The sequence below is a fragment of the Herpailurus yagouaroundi genome, unplaced genomic scaffold (assembly GCF_014898765.1).
Source record: "Herpailurus yagouaroundi ecotype Mexico unplaced genomic scaffold, PumYag 100, whole genome shotgun sequence".
Taxonomy (NCBI): domain Eukaryota; kingdom Metazoa; phylum Chordata; class Mammalia; order Carnivora; family Felidae; genus Herpailurus; species Herpailurus yagouaroundi.
In genome coordinates, this window is record NW_024412391.1 from 6629079 (window position 1) to 6643755 (window position 14677).

The window sequence follows — 14677 nt, forward strand, 5'->3', positions numbered from 1 at the left end:
GAGCTACCCTTTGCAAGCTGCGGGATTGAGAAAAACCGTGGCCTTCTTCACTTGCGCATTGGGAGGAATGAGTTGGTTGCCAAACACCTAAAAAGGAAAGAAGAAAAGTTTTAAGCAAATGTCTTTTTATTCAGTTAGCGATGACATATATTCTTTCATTCCAAAGGCATTTACTTCCAGGAGACACAGTATCTACTCTGGGGGAAAAATGTTCTTTCAGGATTTCATACTGACAAAAACACTGTGGGCAATAACAAAGTCTACCATTATTTAATGACAATCACCTACATTCTAGAAGAAAAAAAAACCCTGCTTCATCTACTAGAGGTAAGTAACTTTTCTGTTCTCCATAGGATACGGCCAGGTTTATTATAAACACATAATCAGCAAGGCCACAGTCGATCAGAAGGGAAGTTTAACCGGATTTGTCCTCAGTTTTCAGAGTATAATCTTTTTCTCCTTCAATTTATTACTAAAGCGTACTCATAAAGAACCTATGTGTTACCAATTAATCTTCATATTTTCAAAGCGCCTGGGTGGCTGAGTTGGTTAAGCATCTGACTTCAGCTCAGGTCATGACCTCGCGGTTCATGGGTTCAAGCCCCGCGTCAGGCACTGTGCTGACCGCTCAGAGCCTGGAGCCTGCTTCAGATTCTGTGTCTTCCTCTCTCTCTGCCCCTCCCCTGCTCATGCTCTGTCTCTCTCTCTCTCTCAAAAACAAACATTAAAATTTTTCATCTTCAGATTTTCATACATATAGAAAATAAACCTAATAGTCTATTGCCTCTTCCTCTTTGCGACCTTGTATAACTTGATAGCCAAATAGCATTAACTAGCAAGGAAAAGAAGGACGACACTTACTAAGCACCCAGTGTTTGCCTCTGTCCTACACATTATTCTTAGTTCTCAGAAACTAAGGAGGTATTAAATGTTCCCATTTTAATAGTTGAGAAAACCACGATTCAGAAAGATTAAGTCATATAGTTAATAAATCACAAGCCTAGAATTTACATGCGACTCCAAAGCCCAAACTTCTTCTATCTGTCAGCTCTGAAAAGCAGATAAAGGAGGTGGTGGCACTCAGAAACACGCAGAACCGGATGCGCAGAACCAAGCTGGGAACAAAGGTGAGCTGGCGCTCTCCCACCTGGGCTGGAAAAGACCATCACCAGGAGGAGTGAGTAGGAAAGCTCCAGAGCCAAGCTTTCAGGTCTTTGACTGTGGAGAGCAGGTCTGGGCCAAGGAGGCAGACATCAAGTGTACAAGCACAAAGTAAAGTCAGGAGAAAAATGAAAGTTACACCAAGAGTTTTATTAAGTGACTCTAAATCCACTGAGTCCCTGACAGTCCTGGGGAGAGCTGTTCTCACCACGCACAGTCTTTTAAAACAAAACAAAGCAAAACAAAACACTTTCTGAATGCTTCTGAAAGACCTACCATGTGTTTGTAAAAAGTTTCTGGTGTGTTCTAATTTCTACGCTTTTCAGTTTTGTTGAATTCAACAAATTTAAAATTTCACTGCCAAATCTCCAAACATTGTAATGTGTTCTTTCTCTAGCCATATCTTTTCTGAAATGTGGCCAGAAGTCATTTAATTAACTAGTTTCTCTGGCCTACCAGATTCCAGATCTACAGTTCCAGATGATTCTCCCATGAGCTGGTTTCCTAGTCTCTCCAATTCTTACCTACCTCCAGTCTCAGGTTTACAGTGGGCTAAGGAGCTTATGTGAAGCTACAGTACGTTGAGTTTACGGGAGATTAAAAAAAAAAATTCAAGAATTTAGACTGTGAAAGGAAGGACATAAACACAAAGAGTAATGAGAGTAGGCTCTAAGGATGAATTCACTTCCATCTGCCTGATGGAAGGAGGTCCATGGGTGCTGAGAAGTAAAGAATTAGAGCCATGGGAAGAGGTAAATATGAGGGAGCAAATGGCTAGAGGAGCAGTCTCTGAGAAAGGAAGAGACGGCACTCAGAACAGAGGTGGACACATTTTCCTTAAACAAGAAAGAGAGGACCCTGTAACCACTCTTCCTTAGGGAGAAACAAAGAAGAGCGTCCCCTCCCGAGAAGATTTTCCAGTTGCTAATGGAAAATTAGCTTGGGGTGGGAATCACCTCGAATTTAATACTGAAATTTATTTGAAATTATATATATATATATATATTTTTTTTTTTTGAGAGTGTGTGTCAGTGGGGGAGAAGGGCAGAGGGAGGGGAGGGAGGCACCCGGGGCACAGGGAGGGGGATGGAGGGGGAGGGAGAGAGACGGAGAATCTCAAGCAGGGTTCACACTCATCACGGAGCCCAACATGGGGCTTGACCCCACGACCCTGGGATCATGACCTGAGGCCAAAATCAAGAGTCAGACGCTCAACCGACTATGCCACCCAGGCGTCCCTTGAATCGATTTTCAAAACAGCAGAGCCATAGGAGATAAAAACAAACAACATAAGTAATCAAATTCTTAACCACAGATTTAGAACAGTTAATCACCAAAGAGAAGAATTTATTCATAGTATCTATTGTCATTGTCATCTATGAAAACATTTCAGTAACAAATATGAGGCTTGCCACCACATCTTCTACTAAATACATCATACCTTTGCCGTTTTTTACTTCATGTTTCCTTTTTGGTATTTCTGATATCATAAGCTTAAATGACATACAACAAAAAGGCAACTCAGGAACTCATGGAATTTCACCTGCAAGGTATAATGTACAAACTTGGAGGGGATGGAAGAACAAAAACATGGTCTTGAACTTGAAAGGATTTTTTTTTTAATGGTTTTTATTTTTGAGAGAAAGAGAGAGAGACACAGAGTGCGAGTGGGGAGGGTCAGAGAGGGAGAGGGAGACACAGAATCCAAAGCAGGCTCCAGGGTCTGAGCTGGCAGCACAGAGCCTGATGTAGGGCTTGAACGTGGAGATCAGACCTGAGCCGAAGTCGGATGCTTAACCGACTAAGCCACCCAGGCGCCCCATTCAACTTGAAAGGATTTCTAATTCAACCCTACCTAATGCAGCATCACAGGCCTGGGAGAACAACACACACATGGTATGAATCAACTGTGCTAAACAGGCTTTAAAAATATGAATCAACAGTCTTAAGAAGATTTGACTTCGAGGGGCAACACCTGCTCTGAACGGACATCCTTGGGGGTTATTTGGAGCAGGGGAGATTCAGGGCTTAGTCTAATCTTCAAGGACAACCACAGACATGAACAAACTCCCCGAGCTCCAACCGGCCCACGTAATGCACTCTTAGGTCGAATCCAGAAGTAAGCATGTCTAAAGGGGTGGGCGTTAGAACTGCTCTTCACCAGATGGCTAACTTCCTCCAGCTCTCTTCAGAGCTGGCTCTCAGCCTGACTCATCCGGAGAGTAGGAAAATCTCTCCAACCCGCACCGAGGCAAGGCATCGCGCAGGTCCCCTGGAAGAGCCGGGGTGTTCTGCGCAGTGGAGATAAAGCAGGTTTTCACTTTAGCACATTAAGTGACATTACCTGAGCCTCTTGGCAGGCCGCTCTCCTTAGCAGGTTATCACTATCAAAGCAAACAAAGAGAATGAACATTAGCTTTAGCAAGCAGGTTAAGATCCAAACGAGTAAGACTGGCTTTTTCAAGTATTTAAAAAAAGAAAGTACAACCCTTCCCTATAAAATACCCAAGTGAAAGTTTCTAAAAGACCTGTAACAAAGCACAGGCACTTGTGAAAAGTACTTTCCCTGAATGAAATCCTGTGTTAAGTATTTACATAATGGTAGACAAAATACCACTCCCTCCAGGACGCCCACATCCTAATCCCCAGAACCTGAAAATATGTCACCTTACTTAGGTGGCAAAGGGGCTTTAACAGATGTGATTAAGTTTAGGATCTAGAGATGGGAAGATGATCCTGGTTTTATGCAGGGGAGCCTAATCTAATCACAGGGGTCCCTAAAAGTTCCTGCCTGTGATCAGCACCAAAGGGGACTATGGAAAAATTGTCAGAAAGGTGCAAGTTTGCTGGCCCTGAGGATGGGAGGAGGCCGCCAGTCAGCGAATGGAGGTACCTTCTAGAAGCTGGAAAGGCAAGGAAATGGCTTCTCCCCTAGAGCCTCCAGAAGGAGTGCAGTTCTTGTGGACACCTTGATTTTAGCCCAGTGAGACCCGTGTTGGACTTCCAACCCCAAGAACTGGAAGATGATAAATTCTTGCCATGTTAAGTCACTAGGTTTGCAGTGGTTTGTTAGCCCGGCATTAGAAGATTAACGTACCTATCCTGTACTTTTATTATCCAGTGGAAATTACTCAGGTCATTCTCCAGAAATAAATCTGATGTTTAGTTGCTTCTGCTACTGTTTTATCATCTGAATCTCTTATTTTTTATGTCCCTGTCAGACACTCAATTATATCACAAGTGGAAAATTCTGGCATGAGGTGAAATTTTGGCTTGCAAAAATGAAAACATTCTGTCAGAAAAATGTTTGTCTATTTAACATAAAAGATTCCTAAAATGTGTCTATGCCATTTATACTATAAGAGCATTTTAAATGGCTGATTGCCTACCAGACCCCAGGTCTTCTCCTTGTAAGAGTCTATCCTAATGCATGTTGATGGCGCGAAGATAGTAATTTGAACCTGGTTAACCACAGTTAAAAACACCAATAAACAATTTATAGGAAAGAACTGAAAGGAGAAAAGGGTTCTTTCATTTAAATTATTTCTAAAAAAATAAAAAAAATACTCTTTTTAGACCATTCTCATAACATTGGAGACTTTGAATTTTACATTTTAAAAAAAAAAATTTTTTTAACGTTTATTTATTTTTGAGACAGAGAGAGACAGAGCATGAACGGGGGAGGGGCAGAGAGAGAGGGAGACACAGAATCTGAAACGGGCTCCAGGCTCTGAGCTGTCAGCACAGAGCCCGACGCGGGGCTCGAACTCACGGACCATGAGATCATGACCTGAGCCGAAGTCGGACGCTTAACTGACTGAGCCACCCAGGCACCCCGAATTTTGCATTTTTACAGTCATTCAAAACCTAATTTTGAGTTAAGGTTAAACTGAAAAATTAAACAACCTTTCGCTTTTTGCCATAGCCGCGGTCAAAGGCTACTCAATGATTTTTCTTCCACAGCCAGCCTGGAGAACCACCCCAGATTTCACAGAGCGGTCAACTTTCAGAAGAAAGCACTGTGTGAGGGAAGCACCCATGCCGCCCGTCTGTGGGTTTTTACCAAAGCACAACAACACTTAATTTGAAGGGATACATGTCCCCCTGTGTTTACTGCAGCATTATTTACAACAGCCAAGACGGGAAAGCAACCCAGTGTGCATCGACAGATGAATGGATACAGAAGATGTGGTATATAAATACAATGGAATATTATTCAGCCATAAAAAGAATGAAATCCTGCCATTTGCGAGGACATGGATGGAGCTAGAGAGTATAATGCGAAGCAAAATAAGTCAGAGAAAGACAAATAACATGATTTCACTCATATGTAGAACTTAAGAAAGAAAGAAACAAAGGGAAAAAAAAAAACAAAAGAGACAAACCAAAAAAGAGACTCTAACTAAAGAGTGGTTAGAGGGGGTTAGAGTGGTGGTTATGAGAGGGGAGGTGGGGGGCGGGTAAAAGAGGTGATGGGGAATAAAGAGTACATTTATCATGATGAGATCGCTTCTTGGCCTTTTGGCTAAGATCAAGTATATGATGGTGAGCACCGGGTCATGTCTGGAACTGCTGCATCACTGTATTGTGCACCGGAAACTAATATAACACCATATGTTAACAATACTGGAATTTTCATTTAATTTAATTTTAAAAGTGCTCCCCATCTGAAACCTAAGAACAATGTGCTATTAAAATTAAAATGACACTCAAAAGTGCAGGCTGCTCTACAACAAACATTTTAGGGGGGCTAACCCTTTGTGAAATCTAGATGACAGGCACCTTTTACTGCCAGGCTCAGTCCCCACTTGCTTGAGTGACCATTCCCTCCTACCCTGTGGCAAAAGGTCGCTGCATAAGCTTCTCTCCTCTCCCCCACCAGAGATTCACAAATATTCATGTTTTGCTCTTCTACCCAAAAGCTCTCCATCAACTGCGCTCAGTGAATCGTCCTAACAGCAACAATTATATATGTAATTTAAACACACGCGCACGCGATTAGGGAAATTCAAGGCACAAAGTAGTAAAATATTTAAAAGTGATTAACATGACAATACCACTTTATAGTTGACTTGACACCTCACATCCACGACTTCTCTACCATGACAAGGTAAAAATACTAAACCCTTGGTAACCAATAGATCACCAAAGAAAACTGGGTTCCTTGCAGCAACCTGAGCATTTGTCACTGGATCCCCTGGACTGGGCTAATCCTCAATCCAGCTTCCACACTGCCCTGGGGGGACCACTACCACCACGCAGAACTATGCTCCTCCAAACACCCACTTTAATGTATTTTTCCTATAAAATTACCTGTGCCTCCAGTCTTTTATACGACAGATACATCCTACGGATTACTCTCTACAAGGCCTCTGTACTGCTATAAAAGCTGCGTACCTGCCTGTATGTCCCCATCCCTTTCCCGCAGCTGGCTCCCCTCCTAGCAGGGGCAGGCCCTTGAATGTGCCAGGCTCCTCTGGGTCATTACTAGATACCATCTGCCTTACTGTATTTCAGCCACATGGATTCCTGCAGACCTAGGTAAAAAGAGAATGGCCCCAAATACAGACAAGAATATGGGTAGCACCTTGGATCATTTTTTTCCCCCAAATTCTTTTTCACTAGAAGTAAAATTTTGAATGTTAACTTGTGATTAAGTATATGATTAAAGACCTCAGTTCTCTTGAGCTTGCTAATACTACTTGATTTATCAGAGCACTATTCAAAATCAAAAGACTTTTTTATAATTAATTCCCTGGATTTTAATGTGCCAGATGGAATATGCTGTCAATGCCACCTGTGAGAAAGCTAGAATATGTACCAATTTAGATGCTACAAAAGAAAATCTCATTATAATCACAATTTTTTTAATATCAAAAATGGTATTAACTATCTTGATCTTGCTCTCTGAACCAAGCTGTTTCTAAAAATCACACATCCTCAAAGAAAAAATGATTTCTCCCATTGATATATTCTGATGATCTATAACCAGCTCTGAAAACTATTTCAAAAAAGAAATTCCAAAAATGTTTCAGGAAAGGCAGCTTTGTTGGAATAAAAGAGAAAATAACTTAAAATTCATAGAGCGACTTCCATGTGTCAGATATTATAGCAGCTGTTCTCACAAACCTTTAATCTTTGTAACAACCTTGCAAGACAGGCATTATATTCTCATTTTATGTATGAAGAAGTTGAGGCTCAGAGCAGGAACTGACTTGCCCGAGACCACCATGTGACTAAATGGTAGAGCTGGCATTCCAACCCATGCCAACTTGACCCTAAAATGCATGCTTTAATGCTTCCTCTTACCCTCAGAGAATCGTGAATGGGCAATACTCATTCATCTATCTACTTTATAGCAATTCATTCAATTAACCACATTACCTCCTAATCTCACTTAACTTTTAAAATTTGCATTCATATAATGTTTTTAGTAAGTTCAAGCACAATAAAGTTCCCAAAAGCAGCAGGTGAAATATTCATTGAACACAAAGTATTCGGTACGGTACAACGAACCAGATTGGGTCCTGACCTGAAATAGCTCTTGGCAAGTATTAGTGATAAAGTAAAAGGCGGGTTTCTTGATAAATGATATGCCAGGCGCTGTGCAGATGTCCTGGATATACTAGTGAATAAACCCAGCCCTCCCCTCATGAAGTTTACAGATTAGAAGGGAAGAAAGACAATTTGACAGGCAATCGTAAGGTGACGTGACTTTTATGTGCTCTGTAAAAGGGGCACATTTAGGAATACCTAATCGAGTCTTGGGGGAATTAGAGAAAGCTTTTTATAGGAAGTGGCCCTCAAGTGTACATTTAGGGGAGAAATAAAAAGTAGCAAGGCAAAAATAGGGAGGAGAACGCAAAGGAAACAGCATGTACAAGCCTGAGAGCGTGAGGCAGGGCCAATATGGGAAAGTGAAAGTTCAGGACAGCTGGAGGCCAGCCTGCGATGGGAGGAGCCATGGAAGAGGAGGGGAGGCACAGGACAGACTGCCACGGTCCTTTTAAGCTATTTAAGGAATCAGGGCTTTACCCTTAGGACATAAGAAACTTTTTTAATTTATTTTTTAATGTTTATTTATTTTTGAGACAGAGAGAGACAGAGCATGAACGGGGGAGGGTCAGAGAGAGAGAGCGAGACACAGAATCTGAAACAGGCTCCGGGCTCTGAGCCGTCAGCACAGAGCCTGACACGGGGCTTGAACTCACGGACCATGAGATCATGACGTGAGCCGAAGTCGGACGCTTAACTGACTGAGCCACCCAGGCGCCCCAAAACTTTTAAAAGGTGTTAGGAAGATACAGGATGTGGCCAGAGTGATGTGTTAGGGGGACCATTCCAGCTGCAGTGTGAAGTCAGCCAGCCATGGTTGAAGCAAAGACTGGAGCCAGGGAGACCAGGGAGGGTTCTCCAGGAATTCAAGACAGCCAGGACGACAGGATGACCACGGGAACCAGGATCCAGGAGAGGACAGAGGCAGCAGATGTTTTGGAAGCAAACCCAAGGGCTGGCCTGTGGGGAAGAAAGGGAAGGCAGGGGTCCAAGGCAGTGTCCACATTGTTGCACTGAGCCATCGGTGGAAGGCGGTACCACTCAGAAGTGGGCTGTGGTAGGGGACACGGGTTTAGGAGGGCGGAAGCTGGGCTTAGTTCTGGATTTGTCCATCGGAGATAGGGGTGAGTCCAGGTGGGGGTGTCCAAGGGACAGCTGGAAATACACGTGTGGAATCCAACAGTAATCTTGACTAAAGATACATGTAGTAATGGAGGGATGAGAGCGGATCGGATGGTCTACGTGAGAAGCAGAAACAGCCGAAGAGATGCCCTGAGCCCTGGGACAGATGACAGAGAACGCCGGATGAACCTCACGTACACAGACTGTACCTCATTTGAAAGCCAAAGGAAAAACGCAGTGGATAACTGAGGAAAGAAGTTAAGAACCACTTCCTTATCTCCCGTCATGTTCTTGGTGCTGCAAAAACCACACGCTTTTGCTTTTCCTAAAACAGTGAACATTCCCCCTGCAAGGATCTGATCCCTCTATCCCCCATCCCTTTTAAAAACTAGAAAGGCCACACCCGATGCCACCCACACCCTTAGCCCACCACACACAAAACTGCTGGTCTCCCCTTTCTTCCTTCACTATAACTGCCTTGAATTCATGGATAATTCACCATTTTCTCATTTTCTCTTCTGCACACAGCACCCCTTGTAGATAAAAGGTACTCAATAAATAACTGTTCAATAAATAAGTGGCAAATGTTTGATCAAGAGAGACTGACTCACTGTGCTCACAGGCAGACTTTGTCCCGCAGGAAAAACTGAAGGTGATTCTTTGTATGAGTGTTTGGCATTCTTGAAGCCACAGACCCACCTGAGATAGCTCTTCTCTGTAATTACCACCAAAGGGCAAGAGAAGAAATCACCGTGGTACAGTTGAGGATGAAAAGTTAGAACAGTCATGGAAACCTGACCAGATCAAGAACCGTGTGTGTGCGCGCGTGCTTGGGGGAGTGGGTAAAAGAACTAGTTAAATGAGGAACTAGAAAGCTAAATGAAGAACTCCTTCTGGTATACTAAGAAGCATCCTAAGAACTGTCCCAGTGGCTGAGTCTGTTATCAGAGAAATTCTAGATTGCTCGTGGATCAAAAATCTGAAGGTGAAGCTGAAACCCTGACACACACACACACACACACACACACACACACACACACACACACAAAGTACCGTATATAAATTCCAAGTCCATGTTCTTTCTACTACATCATGCGGTCTCCCAAGAGAACTGAAGTTTAGCACAATTTAACATGTAGTCACATCAAAAAGGGGTCCCTGAAGGGGTGCCTGGATGGCTCAGTCAGTTAACCAAGCAGCCGATTTCAGCTCGGGTCATGATCTTGCGGTTTGTGAGTTCGAGCCCCAGGTCGGGCTCTGTGCCAGACAGCTCAGAGCCTGGAGCCTGTTTCAGATCCTGCGTCTCCCTCTCTCTCTCTCTGAACCTCCCCAGCTTGTGCTTGCTCGCTCGTTCTCTCTCTCAAAAAGAAATAAACGTTAAAAAAAAATCATTTTTTAAAAGGTCCCTAAAGATCTATCTGCTCAGTACTAAAATGCAGGTCCTTTGACAGAAATCAGAAGCTTCTGGATTAGGAAGTGAAAAAAATCTGCTGATGTCACTCTGCCTGAGGCTTTAAAAGAATACAAACATGCCTGCTACCACAGGAAATGGGATGTTCACAATTTATTCTGAGCCATAAATGTTTTATTTATTACTTTAGGACTGCAAAGTAAGATAAGTTGTAATTTCAATAACAACTTTGCATGTTAACAAAAAAATCATATTGATCTATCCAATTTCCCAAAAACAGACATTTCCCACTACAGTCTAGAAGCAAACTGTATAGCAATTTCTACCACCAGCTTTTCCCCTGGTGCATGCAACCCAGTTTCTGTTTTATACAAAACAGATTTCAAGTTTAGATGTTTACAGCAACTACTTCAACTCACCCAAGCCTACTCGAGTAATTAAGCATGATATTGCCAGGGGCGGTGAGCACTGGTTGTCCATGGAACAGCCTGGATGGAGTGGAGATGGAAGGAGAGACAGAAAAAACCATAGAGAAGGGATTCTCTTATGTGCACAGCAGGGAGCTTTGTCAAGCACACATCGCCCCCACCCGAACAGATAGTGGCGGCGGCAGTGATCAGTGTCACCCGTGAGAAAATGGTGATCATCTCCGCCCAAGGGAAAGACTGGTCACCAAGCGGGAAGATATGCAGTGTGTTCGAGAAGAACGCTCGAAGATCTATTCTGGGCCTAAAGAAGGCTCACTCGGAGAGACGTAAATGGGGAATGTGATGTGTTACAAACTCTAGGAGAACGATAAAAACACTTATGACTTTGAGAAGGATTTTAGGGCCTTCCGGTCTGGTCTTCCCGTTTAACCAGAGAATGATGTCCCTTCTGGTTCTCCAGGCCTCCGCATGATGTGCTACCTGCGACTTCAGAAATGTGTATCTTCTTACCTCTCCCAACCATAATGAGATAAAGAAGCTCCCTAATGTCGTGAAAGTATCAAGCCTCAAGAAGAATTACTACTGATAAGCATACGTTGAGTGGTGACTGTCTTCATTTTAATGACCCTTAGAATGCACAAAAGAAGAAAGAAAATAAGGAGGCAGGCAGGCAATCGCTGGCATTAAAATTCTGTCACCCCTGGTGCTGTCGGTGAGGTTTAGCAAAGGAGGAAGGAAGCTAAAGTCTACCATCAACTGTAAAGGACAAGGGTTCTGGGCTAGTGACAAGGATACACCGAACTTGGGTTCAGGAGTTCTGAGGTCAAATGGTGGTATATTTGGACTTCTTTCCCTGGTGGTATATTTAACAATGCAAGGATCAACATTTCCAATAACACTATAATGAAAGCCAAGGGCATTTTCCCCAGAATGTATTTACTAAAACAGGAAGGGGGAGTGGGGAGAGCCCCAGTCACTCAAGTCCACAAGTGAACAAGAATGGATAACGCAGCACTGAAATTAAAAAGCTAGCAGAAACAGCTACTCTTGTCAGTTTTACACAAGGTACTCTTATCTACTCCTGTATTAAAAGGCAAGAGAGAAAACGTTACAGAGAGGTTATGTCAGCTATTCGAAAAGATACCGTAGGCCGAGTCCCTTCTTCCCTTCCTCCTACCCTCCGAGCTGTGCTCTATAAACCACATGCATAAAGGGGTATTCACCCTGGGCTCCAGAATACAGGACAGACCTTCTGACCTATAAACTCATCAACTATTGTCAGTATTTGTGCTGTTTCGTGACATACAATATTGGAGATGTCAGTTACCACCTACAGAGGGGTTAGTTTAGCCTGAGCTTCGACTGTTCTCTCTGCAGTGCTTGGAGCAGCTAATACCACTGATAGAAATATCACTAAAAATGATGTGAAATCAATAAAACAAAACATAACTTAAATATATCTCCTGCCCTTCCATCTCAGTCCTCTCCGCCCCACCCCACCCCCCCACCGATAAACATATGGGAAAGAATAATACAGATTTTTTTTTTAGAAAAGAACAAATCTGTTTTCTAAATAAAATGACAAAAGAGCTAAAAGGAGAGGGAATATAATTAAACTTCATTGCACTTAAAAAAAAAAGTTCCCTATTCCCTATCAAATCTGGGCTGACAGGCATGTTATTTAATTGCCCATAAATGAGCTTCTTTAAATAGCACCTATTAATACCCCAAACTTCAGCATCAGCCTGCACAGAGAGAGAGAGAGAGAGAGAGAGAGAGAGAGAGAGAACCCTGAAATGGCTGAAAAGCAAAACAAACTGCTTTCTTAAAACCACAACAAAATGTGAAATGAGGAAAAGCCAGGAGGGGAAAAATCCCTCGCTACCTTCAGCCCGTGCTGGACCAGCCAGGCCTGGGACCACCGACTGCAAAGGCAGAGGCTAATCTCAACGGATGTCAAGGTAAAACATCTGCTTTGTCAGAACCCCAGAGATCCGGAACAAAATGAAGCCCAAGACATTACTAAAACCATAATGTGTACCCAAAGAAATAATACAGGTCTAGTCAAGTGTGGCGCATGCATAATTTACCCCTGGAATCTAACACATTTCCCCCTGGATCTGCTGTCAGAGTCTCTAACTCAACATAGCTTAAAGGGAAGAGAATAATACCTCCTCCTTAAACCAATTCTCCCTGGCGACTTGCCTCTTTCTGTATCACCAATTATCCTAGTCTTGAAACCAAAAAATGACTTACCTTCCTCTCCTTCAGCCAAACAGCCAGTCCATCATAGAATGATAATAAGAACGAGCATTTACCAAGGGGAAGCTAGGAGACGGGCACAGTAGCAGGTACTAGGAAATGCATCATCTCACTTAATCCTTACAACTAACCTGCAAAGCAGATCTCATTAGCACCATTACCCCAGAAGGTGACTGGGGTGCAGAAGTTGAAGGGATTAAGTACTTGATAAAAGTCGCAGCTAGTAAATAGCAAAACGCAAACCAACCAGCAGGCTACCTGCCTACAGTGCTCATGCTCAGATATTAGTCTATCACAGTCTTTTTCCACCCATTTATTTTCCCCCTTCCAATGCCATCACTGTGGTCTGGCTTCTCTTAGCTTCTATGATGAAATGCCCTCCCAAACCACACGCCCTCCCCCTCCAACGTATCTTGCCCAAGGGTGCTGGACTAAGCTTCCTGAGTGCCACTTTGCTCATGACATGCTCCTCTCCTTAAACAGCTTCACTGTATCTCCACTGCTCACCAAATACTACAAACTGCCTACAAAGACTTCCATAATTGAACTTTTTCTCCTATTCTACCAAAAAAAAAAAAAAAAAAGAAGAAGTAACTGTAGTCTATAGTGAAGTCAAATTCTTTGCTAATCTCCAAAAATACACTGCATTTCCAGTTTCTGCCTATGCTCAAGGCATTCACATCACCTAGCACACTGTCCCACTCACCGCAAGGCCCAACTCCAAACACATCTTTGTTATGAGGCTTTCTCTGATAAGGATGGAAAAGCCAGAAGACGAAGCGCTATTTCTGATGGAGAGCTTTTTTGTGCCTGGCCCTATTCTAAGAAAATCGGCATGACAACCCAAAGAAATGAGTTCCACTAGACAGAGAATTGAAGTTAGAGTTTAGAGAGAATTGAAGCACAGCGAGGTTTCACAGCTGGGCAGATGGAAAGCCGACATTCGAACACGTATGGTCACTCCTCCTCTTAACCACGTGGCTCTAGTAACTCTAAGAAGCCACGGTCTTCACTTCCTAATGGGTGGACTAAGCTGACTGCCTCCCAATCCACTGACCGATCTTAATATCCGCCAAGGCAGGACAACCCCACACCACGTACTTCCTGACATGATACGGGAAGAAATCCACAACACGTGTATGAAGCATGCTTCCCCTAAAAATTAAACCTGAATCTAATTCTGCCTCGGGAGCCGTGATCCTCAATCTCAGTATACACACAAATCCCCTGGGGACCTGGTTAAATGCACATTCTGACTCAGCAGGTCTGGGTTGGGTCCGGAGACTCTGCGTTTCTAATCCATTCCCAGGAGGAACTGCGCTGCAGGAGCACGGCCCACGCTTTGGACAGCAGCAAAGCTCTAGCACCTGGGTCTGATCGCCAGTTTATAAGACACAGGAGAGACAGGGGAACAGACTCAGGGCTGAGACTACAATGAGGAGAGTAAGGCATTCACCTCAGGTGCAAAATTCACGCCAAAAAAACCACAATGGAGACAATTAATAATTCTAAAAATCAAAATGAATGCAAAAGACCCATGATGAACACAGTATCACGGTTTGAAATAAACACAGAACCAATATCACCGATTTTTCTCCTTGCCTCAGGCCCCCACAGGACTCTGCGCAGCACTGAATGGTATAACTTATCCACCAAATCTCAATTATGAAAAACTCTCCAGGGAAAAGGCAGACCTGCCTGGTTTTGAAAATAAATAAATACTTTAAAAGAAGGAGGG

At 43.2% G+C, this 14677-nt stretch overlaps 1 protein-coding gene across 3 annotated transcripts in view; it reads right to left on the reverse strand.

Annotated features, from left to right (window-relative positions):
• Positions 1–14677, reverse strand: part of AGK (acylglycerol kinase) — an 80916-nt gene that overhangs the window by 49667 nt on the left and 16572 nt on the right. For all 3 annotated transcript variants that reach the window (XM_040471768.1, XM_040471770.1, XM_040471769.1), the window contains exons 3-4: positions 3506–3545; positions 8–87 (exon numbers count right to left, since the gene is read on the reverse strand). In XM_040471768.1, the coding sequence (XP_040327702.1) occupies positions 8–87; positions 3506–3545 (120 nt within the window). The remainder of the gene's footprint in view (positions 1–7; positions 88–3505; positions 3546–14677) is intronic.